Source organism: Hyperoodon ampullatus (genome assembly GCF_949752795.1).
Source record: "Hyperoodon ampullatus genome assembly, chromosome: 10".
In the NCBI taxonomy this organism is placed as follows: Eukaryota; Metazoa; Chordata; class Mammalia; order Artiodactyla; family Ziphiidae; genus Hyperoodon; species Hyperoodon ampullatus.
In genome coordinates, this window is record NC_136923.1 from 7322509 (window position 1) to 7345364 (window position 22856).

A 22856-nucleotide genomic window follows, 5' to 3' on the forward strand; every position below is an offset into this window, starting at 1 on the left:
GCATGTGTTATGAGGGTGCATCAGGCTGTGCCGGGGGGCTGGTATAGCATGGAGGGCCTAGTGGGTGTCAGTGCGTTTGGATTTGCAGTGTGTGCCAGTGCATGATGGGGTATTGTACGAACATCCACGTCCAGGTATGTGTATGTGTGGTGGGTGTTATTTGGGGTGGGGGGCGTGTGTGTAGCACCTGCAAGCCGGGCCTTCCTGGGTACCTGTCCCAATGAGGCCTCCGGTGCCTGACCCCTGTCACCACTCTCTGCTTGACCCTGCAGGAGCCACCGCCCCTGACCATGTAGATGCCAGCTCCAGGGAGCAGCATGGGCCCCGCTGAATGGAGACTCCTGGGTCTACAGCCCTGAGCCCCTCCGGCCCCTGGACCTTGCCCCACGCCTGGGGACACCCCTCAGAGCCCACCGCCACTGTCGCCAGCCCACCTCGGCTGCCCCCTGGAGTCAGCTGCCAGGAGCCACAGCCGTCCAGTGAGGTTGTGCTGAGGACAGCCACACGGAGCCATCGCCTGGCAGCCTCCCGTCCAGCACTGACCCTCGGACCCACCCCGAGCGGGGACTGCAGCAGACATGGGTGACATGACCAACAGTGACTTTTACTCCAAAAACCAAAGAAATGAGTCGAGCCATGGGGGCGAGTTTGGGTGCACGATGGAGGAGCTGCGCTCCCTCATGGAGCTGCGGGGCACCGAGGCCGTGGTCAAGATCAAGGAGACCTACGGGGACACTGACACCATCTGCCGGCGCCTCAAAACCTCACCTGTCGAAGGTAGGTGCACAAGGCTCAAACACGGGGTTTGAATTCGGGGGTCAGTCAGACCCTGGGCTCCCTTACCCAGGCCCCAGGAACCCCCTCGTCTGGGCTTGAGCATGGAACCAATGAGCCAGTTCCAGCTCCCCAGCCCCTGCTGCTGGGCTGCGTCATGTCCGACTCATCCAAATCCAGACTCTGATTGGGGATCCCTAGGTCTCTGGGGCAGCTGTGGAGCTGCTGGGAAGACAGGGCAGGCAGGAAGATGGGCTGTCACGGGAAAGGTGACAGATGCCCATGTGTGTCTTGCCCTGGAGCTGGGCATGGGGCTTTCTTACAACTGCCAAAATGAGCAGGCCTGCGATCTCCAGACAGGGAAGGTTTCAGCTTTCTGGAGGGGACCAAAGCCATGTCATCTGCCACAAGGCAGAGAGGAAAGGCACCAGCCCAGCTTGGGCACCTGAGCTCAGAGTTTGGGTTCCATCCCCACAGTTACCTTCCCCTCACCAGGAAGAAGAAAAGTTTCCTAAATAAACCCCAAAAGCACAGGTGTGAGGTACTCTGCCCCGGCACTCCCAGTCCTGCAACTTTGTGCAAAGAAGCTGCACTGAGCCTCACTTTCTTCCTCTGGAAAATGGGGCCAATACCTCCCTCACAGTGCCTAGTGGAAGCCTGAGCATACAGTAGGTGCTCAATAGGTGGCAGCCATTATTATTCCAAAGAGAGTGGATGACAATCCTCCACCAGGTATAGACCACAACCTGGGAGGCAGGCAGCATTTGAAGTCTCATCCCCACTGACAGACAAGAAATCTGAGGCTGCCTGGGGACCTAGCTGCTCAGCCAGGGCCAGACAGTCCATTGCTGTGCCGGCACCCACTGTGCCCTGCGGCGCCAGGGGTCAGTGTCCCTCTTCGTCTGGGGCCCTCCTCTCTTGGGTCAGGAGGAAAAGCTAAGACTGGTCCTTCTTCCCAGATTCGCTGCTGTCTCTGATGTTTTGCCCACCTTGCTGAGTCTGGGCAGAAGTTTAGAAACACCTTTTTCTTTTTTGATATTGTTTGGTTTTGTTTCGGCGGGGAGGGTGGAAATAGGGGAAGCGTCATTTCTTCCCTGCGTGATTCTAGCTCAGGGCTTGAGAACAGCCACGTGTGGCCCTGAGATGGGAGTGGGCTCAGCCTGGGGGGCTCCTGGGCCCCGGCCTCATGTGAACATCAGTCTGGGGCAGAATGGCCCATGTTCACCTCCACCATCAGTTGGGCACACCTGACCTGCTAAGAGGCAGGGTTGTCCCAACGGTCTTTGCCTTTTGAATGGGACCAGGAGATTCTCTTGAGTCAGGAATTCTTAAGTGTCTCTGGACCCCAGACTCTGTGGAGAACCTGATGGAAGCTATGGCCCCTCCCCGCAGAAGAACAGTCAACTGTGTGCAACAGTGTGGTCCACGCTACCAGCATGTTCGCAGAGCCCCTCAAAGCCAGGCCCGGGACCCCAGGTTAAGAAATCCGCCCTCCCCTCCCACTTGACAGGCTTGGGGACCTGGGAAATCGAGTGGCTCACGGCCACGCTCCAGCGCTGAGGACAGCAGGTGTGCACCTGAGGGCAGGAACCCTGTCCTGCTCCTCTCTGAACATCCAGCACCCAGCCTGGTGCCTGGCACAGAGGAGGGTGGATAACTGACCCATAAAACCCTGAGACGTGGCCACTGAGTCCCCAGCCCACAGAGAGAAGCTCTCAGATGGCTGAGCAGCCAGAACAGCAGATAATCCAGACCAAGTGCAGCAAGGACCCCGGGGATCGAGGAGAAACGAGATGGGTGGGCAGTGGGGGTTAGGGAAGGCTACCTGGAGGAGGAGGTGTTTGAACTTGGCTATGGAGGGAAGAGAAGGGAAAGCATGTGATGTGGCACAGAGCGACATTTCTTAGATAGAATTCCCCAGACTGCTGATGTGCTGCAAGAAGTTACATGAAAAGAAAAATAAAGGAGACTTTGTTTTCTCATCTGTAAAATGGAAACGATAATGACAGCTCTGACTGTTGCTCTGCTGCCTGTCAGCTGTGTACCTTTGAGGCTTTTGTCTGACCTCTCTGGGCCTTGGTTTTCTAATATTTCATGAGCATCAAGTGAGATCTCTCATGGGAAACATCCCTGAGAAGGAGGAAAGCCCATAGTAGGATTAACCAGAGCCCCTGCTGCATTGACCCCCTGAAGGATTTCCCAGGGTGCAGATGGAGCTGAAAGAGGTTTGGGGAAGGACAGAGGAGCGTAATGCTACTCTTGGACTTGGACTTGGACAACTTGGGTTCAGATCCCAGCTGTGTCATTTAACAGCTGTGTGATTCTGGGCAAGTTACTCAGCCTCTCTGTGCCTTAGTTTCCTCACCCGAAAAATGGGATAATAATAGTGACTACCTCATAGGGTTGTGGTGAGGCTAAAGTGAAGTAGCTTAGTACCCCGCCTACCAGGCACATGGACAGCACTGTGTGTTAGGATTCAGCCCCAGAGACTAAACGCCTCAATTTCCCCATCAGTAACATGGGTTTTGAACATTGAGTGAGATCAGGCCAAGTTCCCGGCATAGAAGTCCTCAATCAACATCAACTTTTGTCGTTTCCAGTATGATTATCACTACTCTGGAAGAAGCAGTCACGTTCTCCGGAAACGGTGGAATCTGACTCTTCTGGGACACTGGCCAGTGTCCGAGCTGGTGCTACACGTTTTACTAGGCTGTTCTGCATCCTTATCACCCACATTCCTGGAAGCAGGTGGTGTTACCCATTTCACAGATGGGAAGCATGAGGGCTCAAGGTCACCACCATGGCTCACATCAGCTCAGACTTCGAACACAACTGTGTCAGACACCACAGCCAGGTGTGCCCTCAGCCCCCAGCCACGCGCATGTACCTAGGAACAGTCCTGCGAAGGTGCCCTCTGTCTGCCAAGGGTCTGAGGAGGGTGGAGCCACCAGGGTACTTTTCATTTTCCCTCTCATGCTCAGCATTTGTCCTGCCCTGTTTAGCCCTCTTCTGACTCAGAGAAATGCTTGGCCTCCAGCCCCAGCCCCTAATTTCAAAGCCCTATGGTCTGGAGCTGTCCCAGCTCCAACCTGTCCCAGGATCCCAGGTTGGCCATTCCCGATACCCACTGCCCTAGTCTGCTGACGTCAGCAGGGAGCAGCCTCTGAGTCACACTCCTGGAAACTGCTCCAAGCCACGCGTAAATTAGCCTTCCTGTTCACATCCAGCTAATTTTAGGCAAAAAGATCTCTGCAAGTGATAGAAGGGATCTGAAGCCGTAGAAATCAACACCCACCCAGGGCACCACCTGCTGCCTGCACAGGCCATGAACTCAGCGCCCATGGTCTGGCAGTGCTGGATATTTCACTGGGCCATTGAGTGCCGTTGCTTTCCTCTCCCACTGCTGGTTCTCTTCCATCCTGGTAATGCCCCTCCCTTCATGCCCTCCACTGCTCCCTTTTTTCCACACCTGTCCAGCCTAGGACAGTAGAGCCCCTGAGACCCAGGTTTGAATCCTGACTGGCTTACTCTTCAAGGGACACTAGGAGAGTTCAGTGAATCCTCTCTGAGCCTCAGTTGTCTTATCTGTAAAATGGGCATAATAACACTACCTACCTCACAGGATGATGTGAGAAATAAATCAGGTCATCCACATGAAGGGCTTAGCACTGTGTGGCAGTCCCTAGACACTTACAAAATGATGTTCATTATCATTGTTATTATTATACCCAAGTATCTCTTTTTAAAAAAAAATCATGCTCTGGCCCCATTCCTGTACAAAAATTAGGCAATTAAATAAAATGATGCCCAACAAAGGGTCAGTGTACTATCAGAGGAGGCTTCCCAGAGGAGGTGGCTTCACATTGTCTGGAAAGATGGGTAGTGGGTGTTGGGGTGGCCTGTGAGCCCTGAGGCAGGAGCTGATTGTCATTCTCCACTGTGTCCCAGCACCTCTTGCAGTGCCTGGGGCTCAAAAAGCATCAGCAGAATGAAGGAAGGGAGGGAGAAAGAAGAGGTGGGGTGCTCAGCGTCCCTCTCTGTGTAGTATGGAAGGCTGCAGCATGGGGACAGGACACAGGATACCCTGCGTCACCCAGAGAACACTTAGCTTCGGTTCCCGGGAGCCCGGAGTGGCAGTGCCCTGAGCCACTCACTCGGCATGCATGGCTCTCATCCTTCACTCCTGACCCTGCACCACCAGCTGTCAGCAGGGGCAGCTCAAGAGGCCCTGCTGGGCGCTCCCTGCATTGCATATTTCATGGTGGGGGAGAAAGGGGACAAAGAAGACAGGGCAGCCGCAGGGTAGGGTGGGAACCGGATACATCGGAGTGTTGTGAAATGGAACCTCCAGTTAATTTTGTATGAATCCTATGGCCTGCGCAGGTCGGGGAGAGAGAGGGGCTGAGGGAGGACAGGAGAGCAGATCGTGGGAGATGGTACCCCACGTGGCATGAACCCGGTGATGAACGAGACACCCCTCAGACCTGGCAGGGCCCACATTGCGCAGAGCCACCATTGCGCAGGCACGGGGCGGGGGCGGAGGGGCACGAAGGCAGCCAAGGGGGTCTCCTGTTTGTCACTGTGACGCTCTGTTTCTCCGTGTGCTCCGTCTCCCCAGGTATCTCTGGAGCCCTGAGAGGTCAACAGGGAAAGTGAGGCAGACACAGCTGTAGCAGTGTCCCAGGCAGGGTGGAGCTGGGGGCCACTCAGACACAGGGTCCATGCAGGGAATTCATACCTGGCCAGAGATGAGGGAGGATGCCTCCCCCCACCAGCCCCTCCCCACCGCCGTCTTCATGTGAAGCAGCCCAGGACGCTGTCAGGGGCGAGGCCTGGAGGAGCAAAGCCCCTCCAAGTATTTAAGAGGCTGAGGTAACCAACCACCTTCTCAAATACATGCAGGGGTGGAGGAGGGCCAGGCGTGAAGCCTGGGGACGTTTCCCAGCCTTGCCTCTGTCGCTAAGTAGGTTCATGACCTCAGGCAAGATATTTAGACTGATAACTTCAGCTTTCTCATCTGTAAAATGGGACTTGTGCTACTCTCTGCCATTTGGAGATAGTGAGTTGAAAGTGCTTTGAAGGTTTTCTACGAAACAATCATCACCATCTCTATCTATTAGGATTCTATTTGATAGAAACCCATCTCAAACTGGCTTACGCAAAAAGGGGATTTTCTGGCTTGTGCACCTGAGAAGTCCAGGGATTGTTCTGGCCTCAGGCATGGCTGAATCCAGGGCTGCTTTGTCCATCCCTCTCCTGCTCTCTTCCACCTCCACCATCCTCTGTATTGGCTTCATTCTCGGGCAGGCCTTCACCCCATGAGGCCCCCAGCAGCCAAAGGCACCTCTTTCTCAGGGTTTCCCCCCTACTGGGTCACCTGGAGCCACTCTTGAACTAATCCCTGTGGCCAGAGGATGGAATAGGCTGATAGGCCAGACCAGGTCGTATGCTCACCCCAGAGGGGTGTGGTCCTACTATGTGCAGGGGAGGTATGGAGGAAGAGCAGGCATGCTGCATGCCCTTGAGGATGGGGAGAAAGGAGAGAATTGAGGAGGCAGGATTCAGGAGCACCAGATCTGGAGTGATGGTAATGACACGGTTAATAATTACACCAGGGAAGCAGGCAGAAGCTGGGTCCATCCGCGTGGACGGGGGTCTACGACTAGTGTCCCAGCAGTGAAGGGGCTAACTCTGTGTCATGGTCAAGTCTTGGCTCCATTCTTATCCAGCTGTGGAACATTGGGCCAGTTATCTAACCTCTCTGTGCCTCAGTTTCCTCATCTGTGTCATGAGATCATAACAGTGCCTCTTTCACAGGGTCGCTGTGAGGATCAGAGTAACACGTGTCAAGTGCTGAGTGCATGGCACATGGCAGGTGCTGTCTCAGTGTCAGCTGGGGACTCTGGGTGACTTGAAGGGACAGGTTGGGTTTAAATTAGTGGAGAAGAAAGAGGCAGCTTATCAGGGCAGATAATGGGCTTAAGCAACACGTGTGAGTCTATGGGTTTCAAAAAATGAGCGCCGTATTTGATTTGCAATGCTTATATTCCCTCCCCAACCCCCAGCGCCACCGGGAAAAATAAATCCCTTAGAGGCACAGCTTTCTGCGAAAGTCCGATGAATCACGTGTAGACGCTTTCCAGAATGCCACCCGCACATCTTTCTGAATCATCAATAAAATAAACCCACGTGTTGACTGATACGTGCTCTCCATCTTCCCAGGCTGGGGCAGCGGAGTCTATGCTGGGCAAACGGTTCTGCAGGCCTGGGGAGAATGCAGAACAGTTAGAGAAAGGGCCTGACCTGCCACTGACAGGGGGCTCCTGGGGGGTTCCAGCAGGACTAGAGGGACTGCACCTTCCTTGACCGATGCTGCTTGGCTTGGTCAGTGCTTCGTCATCAGGCACCCAAAGGGGGCGTGGAGGATATGGGGTGGTGGGGAGCATTTCAGGTAGGCCTCTCACTAGGCGGACCCACCATCCAAAAACCCTGCGTCCCAAAGCCACCTAGTGGCTGTAACTGACTGTGAGCACTGACTTGAGTTCCAGCTCTACCCTCGGGGCCCTTGAGCAAGTCACTCCATCCCTCTGAGCCTCAGTTTCCCCATGTGTAAATGGTATGATAAGAATACCCACCTTCCAGAACCAATGGATACAGGTGTTCAAGGTTGTCCCAGTTTTTCCCGTGTTTCTGTCATGCTGAGCGGAGATGTAAGCTGACACACATTCACGCATTGAACAAATGTGTGTTGTGCACCTGCTATGCATGGGCTTGGACCACATTGTTCCTCCGGATTCCGTATGCTCCTCGGGCAGTATCTGTGTGATGTGGCTGAACATGGGACAGGTGGGAGGCCGGGATAGGGCAGCCTTCCAGGGCATTCCCTCTTGGTCCAGGGTCCAGGACGGTGGAGCCCCTTCCTGACCCCCTTCTGCTCCAGAGCTCCCTAAAGATTCCCTGGAAAGGGGTGGGGGGGTGCAGAGCTGGGTAGTAAATCCCCCTGCTCTGAAGACTCTTTCCAGTCTAGCTGTGATAGGGCTGCCAGCTGTGACCCCAGTTCCAGCTATGATTCCAGGTATAGCTGTGATACACGGTTCAGCTGTGACACCAGAGACTCATTAACACATATTGAGTGCTAACGGAAGGCCAGCTCTTCTGCTGAGGCTTCACGGCATCACCTCATGTAATCCACACAAACCCCTGTGAAACAGAAACTGTTTGTATCCCAGCTTTCCGATGAGGAAATCAGGGCCCAGGGCACCACCGCTAACAAGGGGCCCAGCCAGGACTGGTACCCAGACAGGCTGGCTGCCGAAGGTGCCCTTAATCTACTGCCTCCTGTTGAGAAGAATAACTCTACAGCAAGGGGGAGTGAGCTTCCAGGCGAAGAAGGGAGCAGTCTCTGCCTGACTGGAGACAGAGTCAGGAGAGGCTTCCTCTGAGCCAGCTCTCAAAGGGCAGGGAGCAGTTGAGCACACAGAGATGGGGAAGACAGCTCTTACTGAGAGGAGCACCTGAGCAAAGGCCCTGGGGTTAGAGCCGGGACATGCATGGGGAGAAGTGAGGGATTCCTTGTGCCTGGAGCCTAGGATGTATCTCAAAGGACAGAGGACTCCAGCCCACGGACTATGGATTGATTTTTGCAGGCTGGGTTTTAGCTGGTGTGTTCATGCAGTGTGTGCAGACTGTCAGCCTTGTGATTGTGTTTATGTCTGTCTATGCTGTGCTGTCCACGTGAGTGTGAAATGGGCCGTGAGCTCCATGAGGGCGAGGCGTGAGTACAGCCCCTCTTCAGGGGCTGAAGAGCCAAAGAACTCGCTGAAGGCAGAGAGACTGAGGTTTGGGTGAGGTTGTTCTGATACGAGGTTCCCTGGGAGTCCATAGAGGTGCCCCAGGGGACAGGGAGATGCTGAGTGGGGGGCTCTGGCCTTTCTGCCCCACCATGTAACAGAGCAGCTCCTTTTTTTTTTTTAATTTGTTTTGCATGGTAAAGCATCTGGTGAGATTGTTTTTAAAACAAAGAATTTTTTAAAAAGAAAGGAAATAGATTTGAAAACCTCTGGTACTAGAGAAAGATACTGAACTGTAGTGTCCAAAAGCCTGGGTTGGAGCTCAGGTTCTGTAAGTTCTCAGTGCCTCGGTTTTTACATCTGTAAAATGGAGTGGGTAATATCCAGCCCCCAGGGTCCATACTGGTCTCTGGATTAAATGAGAAAACACACTCAGAGAGCCTGGCCCACAGTGGGGCCTCGGGAGGTTCATCTTGCAGCCACTCCACCCTAACCACATTCTGGCCTCGTGCGTGGCCCACCCACCTGTGTTAGAGGACACACGGGGCTGGAAAGCCTCGAGTGGGGACCAACCTGACTCTGGTCCCTATTGACTGAGACATCTCCAAGCCCCACCGCCAATGAAGAGGGCAGGTCTAGGAGTCTCTGGGGCTCTTCCAAGTCCTCAGGAACCACCACCCCACCAAGAGCAGTACAAACATCAGACTGGCCAAAGGGTGATTAACTCAGAGCCAGCCCCCAGATCCCTCTTTCCTTGAAAGACTATAACTTCATATCCTTGGGGTGTAGCTGAGGCCCCACCCCAGCCCTGGCCAGGGCAGTGCCCTCAGCCCCTTGCCCTAAGCCCCCGCCCAGCTTCCCTACCAGGCGGCTTTGGAGTCCTGCCCACACTGGCTTCCAAAGACCCGTGGGGGGTTCCCATGCAATAGGTCTGCCCTGGACACCAGTCTCTGGTTACTTCACCTCCCTGAGTCTCAGTTTCCTCATCTGTCAAATGGGCTGAGCGGGGAGAGATGCTGCTTGGTAACCACAGGCTACACTGTCTCTGGCGCTAGGGCGACCTCAGTTGTCCACCCATCTCAGGTCCCACAAAGCGCAAGAGAGCTGAGGCCGCCTGTCCCTCCAGGCCTGCCTGTCACACGAGAGGCCCTGACAGGGCAGGTGAGTTACTTATACAGGCCCCCCTGTCTCCCCACAGCGATTATCTTACTCCTCCTGGCACAATCCCGGCCCTGCTGTGGTTTCAGACGCACAGTTATTTATAGTGAGTGGAAATTAGGGCCTCTGCAGATGGTTCCCTCGTACCCACCTGCCAGTGTCAGCCTCCACCCCAAAGGGAGGCCCCCTAGAAATTTCTATGGCCCCAGCAAATGATCCCAGGGACCGTTTCTGAGCAGAGAAGACTCAGAGGCTCTTTCTATAGGATAACTTTGGAGAAGATGCCAGAGAGTTGAGAAGCAGAAGTGAGCCCTTCCCATGGGAGGATCTGGGAGGGCTGCATGGAGGAGGCCGTATTTGAGCAAGATGCTGAGGGATAAGCAGGGTTTGCAGCGGAGAAGGACACTCCACGTAGAGGGAAAAGTGTAGACAAAGGCACAGAGGCAAAGAAGGTTATGTAAAAGGAAGAGCCGATCATTCTGTTTGGTTATGGCTTGAAGGACGGAACCACAGCAGTAGTGATAATAATTAAGAGTGAGCATTGTAGACGCTCCAGACACTGTTCTAAGAGTTTTATGCACATCATCACCTCATTTGATCCTCCTGACAACCCTATGGAGTAGGCACTAGTAGTATCCCCATTTTTACAAATAAAGAACCTGAGGCACAGAGAAATTAAATCACTTGCCCGTGGTCACACAGCTAATGAGTGGAGGAATCCAAACCCAGGCAGGCAATTCCAGAGTCCATACTAGGACTCCAAATGTTAAGGCACAAAGTTTGGGCTTAAATTAAGAGGCAGGAGGGAGGCCTTGAAGGTTCTCGAGCAGAGGAACAGTGCGGCTAGGACAATGGGTCTGGCAACCGTGAGTATGGGTTGGATGGGGAGATACCCCCAGGAAATAAAGCCAGTGAGGAGGGAAGGACAGGCATCCAAAAGAGAGGGCTGGACCCAGCCGGGGATGGTGATGAAGAGGAGGGCGCACCATACAGCAGGACATAGCCTGTGATAGACGGTCAAGGGCGAGAGTGTCATGCAGACTCGGTTTTCAAGACAGCAGCTGGCCGCTTGTGGTGGAGACGGGCCAGCAAGGAAAGGAGCAAGGCTGGGGTGAAATGAAAGGTCTCTGCTGGGCACTGTGCATCCTCAGGGCCCGGGGGATAGGAAGGCAGGCCCGGAGGCAGAACATCTAGATGACAAAGACACCTACAGAGAAGTCCTGTCTCTGCTAACAGGTCCCAAACCTGCATGGGGGGAGGGCAGAGATCTGGGCCTGTGCTGTTCACTGCTGTATACTAGTGCCTGGAACAGTGCCCGGCAGACAGTACAGTCAATAAACGTGCAGGAATGAATTCATCTGGGGTGCTCGTCAAGCACAGGTCCTTAGGGAACACCAGCTGCTAAGGGAGCAGGCAACCAGCAAAGCAGGAGAAGTCAGAGAGGTAGAAGGAGAGTGTCACCTGCAGGTAGGGTGTGGTCAGGGTGTCTGACGCTGGATAGGCAGTCAGTTAGTAAGGGTTGCCAGGAGGGGTCCAAGGAGGATAAATGAAGGAGTAATAGCCCCAGGGACAGGCTGCTGCATGAGATCTTGGGAAACCTCTGCTGGACAAAATACAGTAAGTCCCCTACATACGAACCTTCAAGTTGCAAACTTTCGAAGATGTGAACGTGCCAGCTGTTGTACTGTAATTTTCAAGGTACTGTACTGTAAGATTAAAACTTTTTCTTTATTTTTTGTGTTTGTTTTTTATGTATTATTTGTGTGAAAAGTGTTATAAACCTATTACAGTACAGTACTCTATAGCCAACTGTGTTAGTTGGGTACCTAGGCTAACTTTGTTGGACTTACAAACAAAGTGGACTTACGAATGCACTCTCGGAATAGAACTTGTTCATATGTAGGGGACTTACTGTAGCAGAATAGAAGGTTCCCTGGGGCTGCCCCGACACACACCAGCTCAGTCAGGTCAAGACAGATGGGACGATAGCCTGAGGACCTCGCAAACCCGTGGAACCACAGGTCTGGAGTGGCTCTCAGGGACCATCTCAGCCAGCAATCCCAGGGTGCACTGAGGGCCAGGAGGGAAGGGACCTGCCCAGGTGTACCGTGGGTGAGGTCCTGACCCAGGCCCGGGGCCCCCGAGTCGCCCCTGCACACGGTGAAGGGGGCAGACGTCCCTCTTCCCTGCCCCCATTGCAGCCGCCTCACCTCCCCGCAGAACCTCAGCTCTCATTCATCCCTGCCCTGCTGCTGTATACATTTCCAGGGGCCACCATAACGAAGGACCACAAACTGAGTGGCTTAAACAACAGAAACGTATTGTCTCACCATTCTGAAGGCTGCAAGTCTGAGATCGAGGTGTCAGCAGGGTTGGTTCCTTCTGAGGGCTGTGAGGGAAGGGTCTGTCCCAGGCTTCTCTTCTTACCTTGTAGGTGATCGTTCTCTCCCTGTGTCTTCACATCGTCTTCCCTCTGTGTGTGTCTGTCTCTGCAAATTTCCTCTACGTGAGGACACCAGTCAGACTGGAGTGGGGCTCACCCTCAAGACCTCATCTTAACTTAGCAACTACTCACCTCTGCAGTGACGCTATCTGGTCACACTCTGAGGTTCTGGGGCTTAGGACTTCAGCATATGGACTGGGGCAGGGGGCATAATCCACCCAGAACACTTTCACTTGAGACAATCACTTCTATACTTGGAGCCACGGTTTCTCTCCTGTAAAGTGGGATGTACAGGGGAACAGATGAGGACTGTGGTGAGGGCAGACGAGCTCCCTCGCATGTGAACATGTATGTCTCCGAGAGCCCATCACACAGTGGGCATTAGGAAGCAGCGATACAGCCTAAGCGTTCGGCGGCAGGCGTCCTGGGTCTGATCCCAGCTGTGCCACTTACTTACCAGCTGTGTTGTGCGAAGCACAGGACTTCACCTCTCAGAACCTGTCCACTCATCTGTGAAATAGTACTTGCTCATGGTCCGTTGTAAGGAACAAGTGAGCTGCTGTGAGTAAGAACACACAGCTCAGTACAGGAAGCCTGCAGGGAACGGAAACCGCCATTACTGTTATCACTACCATCATCACTATTTACATATTATAGGTTCAAGACGCTGAGGCCCAGAGAGGGAAAGATCTTGCCCAAGCTCAACAGCCGCCTGGCACAAAACCAAATGAGAACTCAGGTCTCCTGACCCTCAGTCCCAGCTTTTCTTAACCACATCCCTGTGTGATATTTTTTTAAAGTAATTCCTGAATGCCTAACATTAGGAAAGCAATTAAGCCGCCTTCAGCTTCTCCATGTGCCTGATGGGACAATGTGGGAAATTGTTGTTACAGAGAACAAGAAGCAACGTGGATGAGGCTCGTGATATAATGCAATGTGAAAAAAGCAGGGTGTAGCATGGTACATGGCAACAACTCCATAGAAACAGATGCGAGGAAAAAAGGCTGAAAAGAAACATCCAGAAAGTGCCGGTGTTGTGGTTACGGGTGAGATTAGGGCTGATGGTTTTTCTCTCAGCTTCTCCTTCTGCACTGCTGTGGATGTTCTAAGGTGGGTCGGCTAAGGCATGCTGGTTGTAAGCAACAGAAGCCATCTGGGCAGCATACTGCAGATCTGAGGGCAGAACAGGTCCCCCTGTGTCAGAGCAGAGGCTAGAAAACCGAGGGAGATTGGGACGTGCAGGGATGGGTGGCAGGACCGACAGAACAAATGCGTCCTTGGGGAATGTGGGTGGGGATGGGGGGGTGGAATCTGCTCCAGTTGTCTTGGGTCCTTGTATTGCTCAAGATTCCAGGCAGCGCTGTGCTGGCAGACGTTTAACATGCAGCCCTCTGGGTTGAGAGGGTGTCCTCGTGTGTAGTGTGTGCTCATTTCCATGGTGGCTTCCCTGGGAGACAAGCATTTTCAGCCTCCCATCTTACAATAAAGAAACTGAGACTCAGAGAGGACTTGTGTGGGGTCAAACGGTGAGTGGGTGACAGCTGGGACTTGTCCTTGGGTCTCCTCACTTTCCCAGTCCTGTGTCCCTTGCCCCACCTCTTTCCTTGCTGGGATGTGTTTGGAGGAATCACAGTGTCAGAAAAAAAGCTCCCTAGTCTATTAGAAGCTGGAGCTGTGAGCTGGGAGAGAGCCAAGTCCCAAGAAACCACTGAGTATTCATTGAGAAAAAGTGGTCACCAAACTGTTCCCATCCCAGAGAAGGAGGCATGTGGGGAAATCCTGGGCAAGCCCCACTGCAGGGGGTGGGGGGAAATATATATATATATATATGTCCCTGCAGAGGCAAACTGTAGAGTGCAGAGGGTAGCTTTGTAAATTACCACATTTTGGCTCAACTCCTAAAGGGCCAAAGTGTTTTCCTTCCACTTGATAGAGGCAGCTATAGGATATCCGGTGAGTGGGCAGGCACCATCCTAGACTTTTGGATCTTAAGCTTCCTGAGGACAAGGGCAGTCTCATTTGCCTCTGAAACCTCAGCACCTAGCAGGGTTTCTGCATAAATGAAAATATGAGTGATGATGACATGTGTAAGCATGCTAAGGGCTCCCTAGTCCACCTGCCGCCAACCAGAACCCTCAGCCCAGCTCAGCTTGAGCATCACAGAGATATCAGAAAATCTAACCCTGGCCAAAGCTGCCAGCAATGTCTCCACCACCTCCCGGTACATGCACCAGGCCAGCTTCCCTGCATTCCCACTGTTTCCTTACCTGACAAGGTATGTCCTTTTCATCCCCACCTAGAGGTCAGGTCCCGGGGGGGAGGGTGCCAGCCGGGAGAGGCTGTGATCTAACAGAGATGCATGTCCTGCTGCCCCCTTGCCAGCCTCAAGGACGCATGAGCTGGCATGAAGCTGCCAGCATCCTCTTGAAGTCCTGGGAGATCTAATTATCCAGACAAGGGGAAACTGTTGAGTGAGTGAACGCTGGGGTTTGGAATAATCCGTTTTCTGACTGCTGCAGTTAATGTGAGGCCAGGCTGCAAAACTGTCCCTGTGATGTTCTGACAATGGGCTTCCGGGACAGCTGGCTGTTTGATCTGGAACTGCCAGCTTTTCTGTCTCCCCCAAAGGTTTCCTAAATTGTCCTAACAATTACCATCTCAGGGAGCCAGCCGTGTTTCTGGCCTTGGCACAGTAACAAAGAAAGTGCAGTCACGATGTGGGAGGCTGATGGAGACCAGCCTTGGGGCTGCAGTGAGTCCCAGCCCCGAGGTTTCATTCTGAGCACTGGAGGATGGTGGGGATTGGGGAACGTGCCTTTTATGTATGGCATCTCTTTTCAATATTGTTACCATTTTAGAGATGAGGAAACTGAGGTACCGTGTGCCAAGGTCATTTGCCAACAGGTTGCAGAGGTGACATCTGAACCCAGGCCCACCTGGCCCAAGCCCCCACTCTTTAGTGTGTTCTAGACGCCCTCAGATCTTAGATGTTTTTTTCTTATCTGCAGGTATTTCAATTTCAGAGCCTCTTGGGACACATCCTGCCAGCTCTGTCCTGAAGTTTTGCCCCTGAAAAGTGCCAGAGATGATTTCATGCTAGCATGTTTCTCTATTAATGTATATTTTTACCTTCGACTGTAAATATCTAAGAAAGAATTGCCTCCGGTCGATGCTGGACCAAGTAGTACAGAGTTTGAAGGTGTCAGCAGAAAAACCTAGAGTGGAACAAAAGGCTAGAAGTTCCCAAGCACCTATTAAGCTCCAGGCATCAGAAAGCTCTTTCATTTGTTCATTCATTCATTCATTCATTCAGTAGATGTTTCTTGAACACTTACTATGTGTTAGACATAGTTCTAGGCCCTGGGGATAGATATAGCAGCGAATGAACCCAAAAATATTACTGGCCTTGTGGGGCTTGTGTTTGAGTGTGGGTGGCAAGAAAAAAAGCCAAGTAAATGGAAAAATAATTGAGATCATCCCTTGTAATAAGGGCTCTGGAGGAAATAAGCAAGGGCCTGGGGAGTAATAACAGAGAGATAGTCTGAGATGCTGGGATCGGGAGGCAGAGAGGACCTGGAGAACGAAAGGAAGGCTGCCCTGTGGAATGAGGGGAAGTGTGGACAAAGGCTTGGAGTGGGGGCCTGAGGGCAAGCCTGCGAGGGCTGGACAACCACAGGAGCTGCAGGAAGGCTGTGGGGTTTCCTCTCAAGTGGGGCAGCTGCCGGAGAGCTGAGAACAGGAGAGGGACATGATAATGTTATCTCGTTCATTCTTGCCAGGCCCTACAAAGCAGGTACCAAATCCACACTCCAGAAGGTGAGGAGAGACCAAGGCACTGAGTGGATATGGCTTAGCCAGTGAGGAGGTGGTGACAGGGCCACTTTTTTTTTTTTTTTTTTTTTTTTTTTTGCGGTACGCGGGCCTCTCACTGTTGTGGCCTCTCCCGTTGCGGAGCACAGGCTCCAGATGCGCAGGCTCAGCGGCCATGGCTCACGGGTCCAGCTGCTCCACGGCATGTGGGATCCTCCCGGACCGGGGCATGAACCCGTGTCCCCTGCATCGGCAGGCAGACTCTCAACCACTGCGCCACCAGGGAAGCCCAGGGCCACTTTTTAAACCCAGACCTGGGTGAGGGTCTCTGCATCGCCCAGCCAGCCAGGGGTCAGCATGGCCAGAAACCCAGCTCTGGTCTCCTAGCACAGTGCCCTGTCCCCAAAGGTCTTGCTGCTTTGTTCTGTTCCTTTTGGTTTTGTTGCTGGGCCACGGGCTGAACAGAACTCAATGGAGTGTGATTTGAGGGTTCATCGGAAACATTTTGTTTCCCTGTATAATTACAAGCCGAGGCAGAGATGTGTGTTGCTGGTTGCTAGGCAACCAGGTGTGACCCTGTGAGTGGTGGGGGCGATGATTCTTCCCATACAGCAATGGCAGGTCCACCCACCCTCGCCTCTCCATAACCCCTCAAGATCCAGACCCTCCCAGCCAGGCAGGAGAACCCCAGGGACTCATGATGAGGGGGACAAAATGCAAAGTAAGTGCTAACAGGAGAGGGTGACAACTCCAAACAAACATGAAATGAGTTCAGGCCCACAGGAAAAGTAAAGAGAAGGACGTATGTAGGGAAAGCCCTTTATGACCATAATAGTGGCCCACACTTTTACCTTGTGCCAAATACTGTTCTAAGCACATTAACAAACATGAATTCGTTGTATCTTCACGGCAAGCCTATGAGGCAGTTACTATCAAAATCCCCATTTTAAAGATGGGAAAACTGAAGCACCTGGAGATTAACATACCCATCCTGTAAGTGGCAGAGGCAGGCAGTCCAGCCCCAAGCCCAGTACCAAAGCAAATGGGTGAATGGCCTGTCTGAGAGATCAGACTGGGGGTCAGTGAGGAGAAATAGAACACATGAGAGATTTACTCAAAAACTGAAGTTGAATCAGTTCAGCTCGTATTGGGGCCCTACTGTGTGCTAGATAGTTTGCCTTATACACAAATGAGGTAAAGATCTGGAGCTGGTGGAAAGGGAGTGGTGGCAAATAGATTGGAGTATAATTGCTTTAACAATGGTGTGTTCGTTTCTGCTTTATAACAAAATGAATCAGTTATACACACACATATGTTCCCATATCTCTTCCCTCTTGCGTCTCCCTCCGTCCCACCCTCCCTATCCCACCCCTCCAGGTGGTCACAAAGCACCTAGCTGATCTCCCTGTGCTATGCGGCTGCTTCCCACTAGCTATCTATTTTACGTTTGGTAGTGTATATATGTCCATGCCACTCTCTCACTTCGTCCCAGCTTACCCTTCCCCCTCCCCATATCCTCAAGTCCATTCTCTGGTAGGTCTGTGTCTTTATTTCTGTCTTACCCCTAGGTTCTTCATGACATTTTTTTTTCTTAAATTCCATATATATGTGTTAGCATACGGTATTTGTCTTTCTCCTTCTGACTTACTTCACTCTGTATGACAGACTCTAGGTCTATCCACCTCATTACAAATAGCTCAATTTCGTTTCTTTTTATGGCTGAGTAACATTCCATTGTACATATATGCCACATCTTCTTTATCCATTCATCTTTATTGGAGTATAATTGCTTTACAATGGTGTGTTAGTTTTTGCTGTATAACAAAGGGAATCAGCTATACGTATACATATATCCCCATATCTCCTCCCTCTTGCATCTCCCTCCCACCCTCCCTATCCCACCCCTCTAGGTGGACACAAAGCACCGAGCTGATCTCCCTGTGCTAGGTGGCTGCTTCCCATTAGCTAGCTATTTTACATTTGGTAGTGTATATATGTCCATGCCACTCTCTCACTTTGTCCCAGCTTACCCTTCCCCCTCCCTCAAGTCCATTCTCTACATCTGCATCTTTATTCCTGTCCTGCCCCTAGGTTCTTCAGAACTTTCTTTTTTTTAGTTTCCATATATATGTGTTAGCATACGGTATTTGTTTTTCTCTTTCTGACTTACTTCACTCTGTATGACAGTCTTTAGGTTCATCCACCTCACTACAAATAGCTCAATTTCATTTCTTTTTATGGCTGGGTAATATTCCATTGTATATATGTGCCACATCTTCTTTATCCATCCATCTGTCGATGGACACGTAGGTTGCTTCCATTTCCTGGCTATTGTAAATTGAGCTGCAATGAACATTGTGGTACATGACGCTTTTTGAATTATGGTTTTCTCAGGGTATATGCCCAGTAGTGGGATTCCTGGGTCGTGTGGTAGTTCTATCTTTATAAACACTTAAACTCTTTAAGAGTTTTTTTTTTTTAAGCAAAATCACCCAGCTATTATTATTCATTCATTCCAATTAGTGAAAAAGCATCCATTCTTGTGAAGAATAATATTCTGAGGGTACATTTTGATAACTTTCCTGAGAAGCCTAACTATTCTCAACTGACCTCAGTTTTATTGTTCGGTGAAGACTTAAGGAGCATGCCTTTCTCCTACTGTGGGCTCGGTGGCCTGCCAGCCATTCATGCCACACCTGTTTCATGAGCACTTACTGTGTGCTGGGCTCTATTCGAAGTAACAGGACAGTCTCCACCGTGGAGCTTACAGCCTGGCAAACTAGGGCAAGAGCTGGCCTCAGAGCCATCTATGGCTTCACCGGTGACTGGCCCCGGCGACCCTTCCTCCTTCACAGCCAGCTTAACAGCTAGAAAAAAGACAAAGTGTTCTGTCGCCTTCCAGTTATCAAGAAAGCGTCATAGTCGACCTGCCAGCATCCCTGCCCCCAACCTGGCAGGAGCAGGGGCATGGCTGGTCAGCAGAGTCACCATCTCTCCACCCCCAGAGGAGGGTGGACTCACCTCCCAGCAGGACCAGCACCGCGGGGCTGGCCGGGGACCTGTGGGCCCTCAAGCCTCACAAGAACCAGGTTCCTAAAAGCAGGCACATAAAACTTCTCTAGCACCCAGAGTTAGCAAAACTACAGAAACAGCTTGCTAAAGGAAGCGCACTCTCCCAAAGCAACGCACTTCTAAATAAAACACTTCAGAGAGAATGTGGCAGGTTTCTAGAGAGAGACATCACTAGGTTTTGCCACTAATCAGGAGATGGATGTGGTGATGACCATGTCTGCTCCGGTTGGAGTCCCTGAGTGTGTGTTTCCGACGGTCACCATGCTCTTGGTATTAGCGTGAGCCTGGGTCAATGAAGCATCTTTATCAAGCCCAGTGCTGCACCCACCGCCATGCCAGGCCCCTGAGTGAGGGGACGGGAAGTGTCCTGCCCCTGAAATGAAAGCGGTGCTGACCGTTCTCTGTTGCATGGGCAGCGACAGAGGTGGCCTTTGTCAAGTTACTGGAGAGACACACAAGACATTTAAACTACAAAAGAACGCCCAGCAGTGTACAGCGAAGCATCAACATCAGTGATAGATTCCTGGCGCAAATGCTTAGCTGGTCCTGAAAGAGCCTGTGTCACAGAGCACAGCCTACATCGTAGAATAACAGGGGAATGGGGTCTTGGCATCTCGAGACGTGGGTTCTAGTCCTGGCTATGCTGCTAATGGCTTCATGCACTCGAACAAGTCACGTCACCTCCCCAAGCCTCAGTTTCCTCCTCCATGGAGTGTCCAAAGGCTATTGGCTTCTGTAGTTGCAGTCCTTTAACCTGTACATTTAGGGAATAATTCTCAATGCGCACACTATACTAAGCACTCTATGCCAGGCATTGCCTCACATAACCCTCTCATCAGCCCTCTGGGGTCTGCAGGATCTCCCCTTTTTATAGCCCAGGAGGCCCAGAGAAGGTGAGTGACTTGTCGCAGGTCACACAGCTGTGGAAAGTGGTACAGCCGGAGCCGTGGTTAGTTGTTGGAGGCTGTGACCACACAGTTCTAAGCCCAGAGGATCCAAATTAAGTGCATATCTCACCTGCCCCCGGAAGATTATGAGGCCATGTATGGCAACAGCACTACACGGTTAGGCCCCCAGGTAGGTGTAGAAAAGCCAGGGAGGGTGGGAAGTGACATTTCTGCTCACCAGTGTGTGACTGGTGCTTGGTGGGATGCTGGTGCAGGGAGGTGCACAGTCACAGTTTACTGAATGAATAAATAAATGAACGAACGAACGAATGAGGCCACACACGTACTAGTTCAGAACAGGACTCAAGCCAGCTTCCCTGGGTTCAGTTCTAGCTCCGTCACTTCCTAGCTGTGTGTAAAATGGGATGATAATAGTGTCTCCTGCAAGGAGCCACTTGGAGGATTAAATGAGTTTGTACATGTGAACGCAGTTAGCACAGAACCTGGCACGGAGTAAACACTAAGTGTTGCCGGTGGTGATGGTGAGGACGAGTGATTTAACCAGAGGGTTGCGTATCTATGTTGCGACTGAGCATTAGAGCTGTTGCCCCAGGTGTTTTCACAGCCAGTGATCCCCCCTCCCTCCTGCCCCCCTTTCTTGCCCCCTCCCCCTCTCTCTCCCCTTCCTCTGTGTTTCCGCCACAAGCACACAGTGAGTGTTGCCTGTGTGCCAGCCATAACCAAGGACACAAAAGGAAATGACACAGGTCTTGCCTTTCAGGAGCTCAAAATTAAGTAATCCCAGGAGTCAGTTAAAATACCACTTAATACAGCCATAAAAAGAAACGAGATTGCGTTATTTGTAGTGAGGTGGATGGACACAGAGTCTGTCATGCAGAGCGAAGTAAGTCAGAAAGAGAAAAACAAATACCATATGCGAACACATATATACGGAATCTAAAAAAAAAAAAAAGGTTCTGAAGAACCTAGGGGCAGAACAGGAATAAAGACGCAGACGTAGAGGGTGGACTTGGGGACACGGGGAAGGGGAAGAGGTGGGCTGGGACAGGGTGAGAGAGTGGCTTGGACTTATAAATACTGCCAAGTGTGAAATGGATAGCTAGTGGGAAGCAGCCGCATAGCACGGGAGATCAGCTCGGTGCTTTGTGACCACCTGGAGGGGTGGGATAGGGAGGGTGGGAGGGAGGGAGACGCAAGAGGGAGGGGATGTGGGGATATATGTATACGTATAGCTGATTCACAGTGTTGTACAGCAGAGACTGGCACACCATGGTAAAGCAATTATACTCCAATAAAGATGTTAAAAAAACAAACAAAAAATAAATAATAAAATACAAAGTACAAAATCTTCAGCCTTAAGGATACAAATAGCATGATTTCAGAGAAGGGATAAATTACAATAAAAATATAGAACTGTCAAAAAAAAAAAACACCACTTAATAACTTCCGTGGGGGCTGAGCAGTGTAGAGGGGCCACTAGATCAGAGCGGGGCCAGTCAGGGGTGGCTTCCTGAGGAAGGCACAGCGACCCATCCCAGGAGGAGGAGGGCCAGAAGGGCAGCCAGGCAGGCAAACGGCCAGGCAGAGAGAGCGCAGGCGCGCTGGAGGTAGAGCAAGAGGAGATAAGAGGTTTTCCACCGAAGTGACATCATCGGTGTCTGTACCTCCGCTGGTACCAGCTGGTACCAGGAGGTACCAGTCTGTACCTCCTCTGGCAGCACCTCCGCTGAGTGCGGGGACGCAGGCTGACCCAGCAGCCTTAGAAGGCCCCTCGTAAAAGCTTAATGGTTTTATGAATGGATGATACGGTTACAAGACAAGTGTGCAGGAGGATCTCGGAATTTTTGAGCAAGCAGGGCCCTCAGAGGGCTAATCCCAGCCCCTCCGTTGAGAGGAAGCAGAGGCCCAGCGAGGTCACACGGCCAGAGATTGGAGGAAAATCAAGGTGGGACGCCAGACCCCCGGCTTGCTCACGTGCTCACTCCCCACCGACCTGTCTTTGTTTGGGTTCCCCAAACAAGTCGAGGATGGGGTGCAGGTGGTGTGTTTGGGAATCATCTCAGGAGTGAGAGAGGAAGGAGAGGAAAGCAGGGAAGAGAGAAATGGCGATGGGAGGTGAGCTGGTTACTGCTGCGGGCAGTGGGGGCTCAGCCCCGCTGGACCTTTGCAGGGAGTGTGTGGGATGCATCTCAGAATTGTCCCTCTAAGGGTGCAAGCCTGGGGCATCTGACTCCCAGCTCCCACTGGGTGTGGTCTGGGTAACTGCCGGCACTTCTGGGCCCCCTGCTTGGGGACACCCAGTGAACACCCAGCTACAGGAAGAGCCCTGAAGCAGAAGACAAATTCGGGGTGGGGCACATGGGGGTATGGCCAGTGTGCTCCAGAGCTGCCCACCACAGCTGCAGCTTGGCGTCACAGAGGACCAAGGGGCTGTGGCCCTGGACACAAAAACAAATGTCACAGCTCCTTAGCAGATAATAATAGTACCAATAATGATTTCCATTCATCAGGGTATTTCCCTGCACCAAGTGCTATGCTGCGTGCATGATGTGCATCACCCGAGGAAGTAGGTACCAATTATCCCCCTCGCACAGATGAGGAAACCAAGGTCCATAACTGTTTATGTAAATAACTTGGTTAAGGCCATATAGCTAGAAAGTGACAAAGCCAGAATTCAAACTCAGGTCTACCTGATTCCACAGATCTCCTTAAGCCTCCAGCCATACAGCCTTTCAGGTGCTCAGAACCTGCCAGGTGACCCAAGTGCAAGGAGCATGTCAGAGTTCAAGGCTCTGAAACATTCCTCTTCAAAGGAGGGAGAGTGCGGCTGTGGATGGCCCAGAGTGCGGATCCCTGAGCTCTCAAGGATTCGCCTTGGGGAGAGTCACTTTCTCCCCTCTC

General features: G+C 52.0%; 1 protein-coding gene across 9 annotated transcripts in view; it reads left to right on the forward strand.

Annotated features, from left to right (window-relative positions):
• Positions 1-578: 578 nt before the first annotated feature.
• ATP2B2 (ATPase plasma membrane Ca2+ transporting 2) overlaps positions 579-22856 on the forward strand; it is a gene marked incomplete at both ends in the record, with an annotated part of 107570 nt that continues 85292 nt past the window's right edge. For all 9 annotated transcript variants that reach the window (XM_079712369.1, XM_079712368.1, XM_079712370.1 and 6 more), the window contains one exon: positions 579-777. In XM_079712369.1, the coding sequence (XP_079568495.1) occupies positions 579-777 (199 nt within the window). The remainder of the gene's footprint in view (positions 778-22856) is intronic.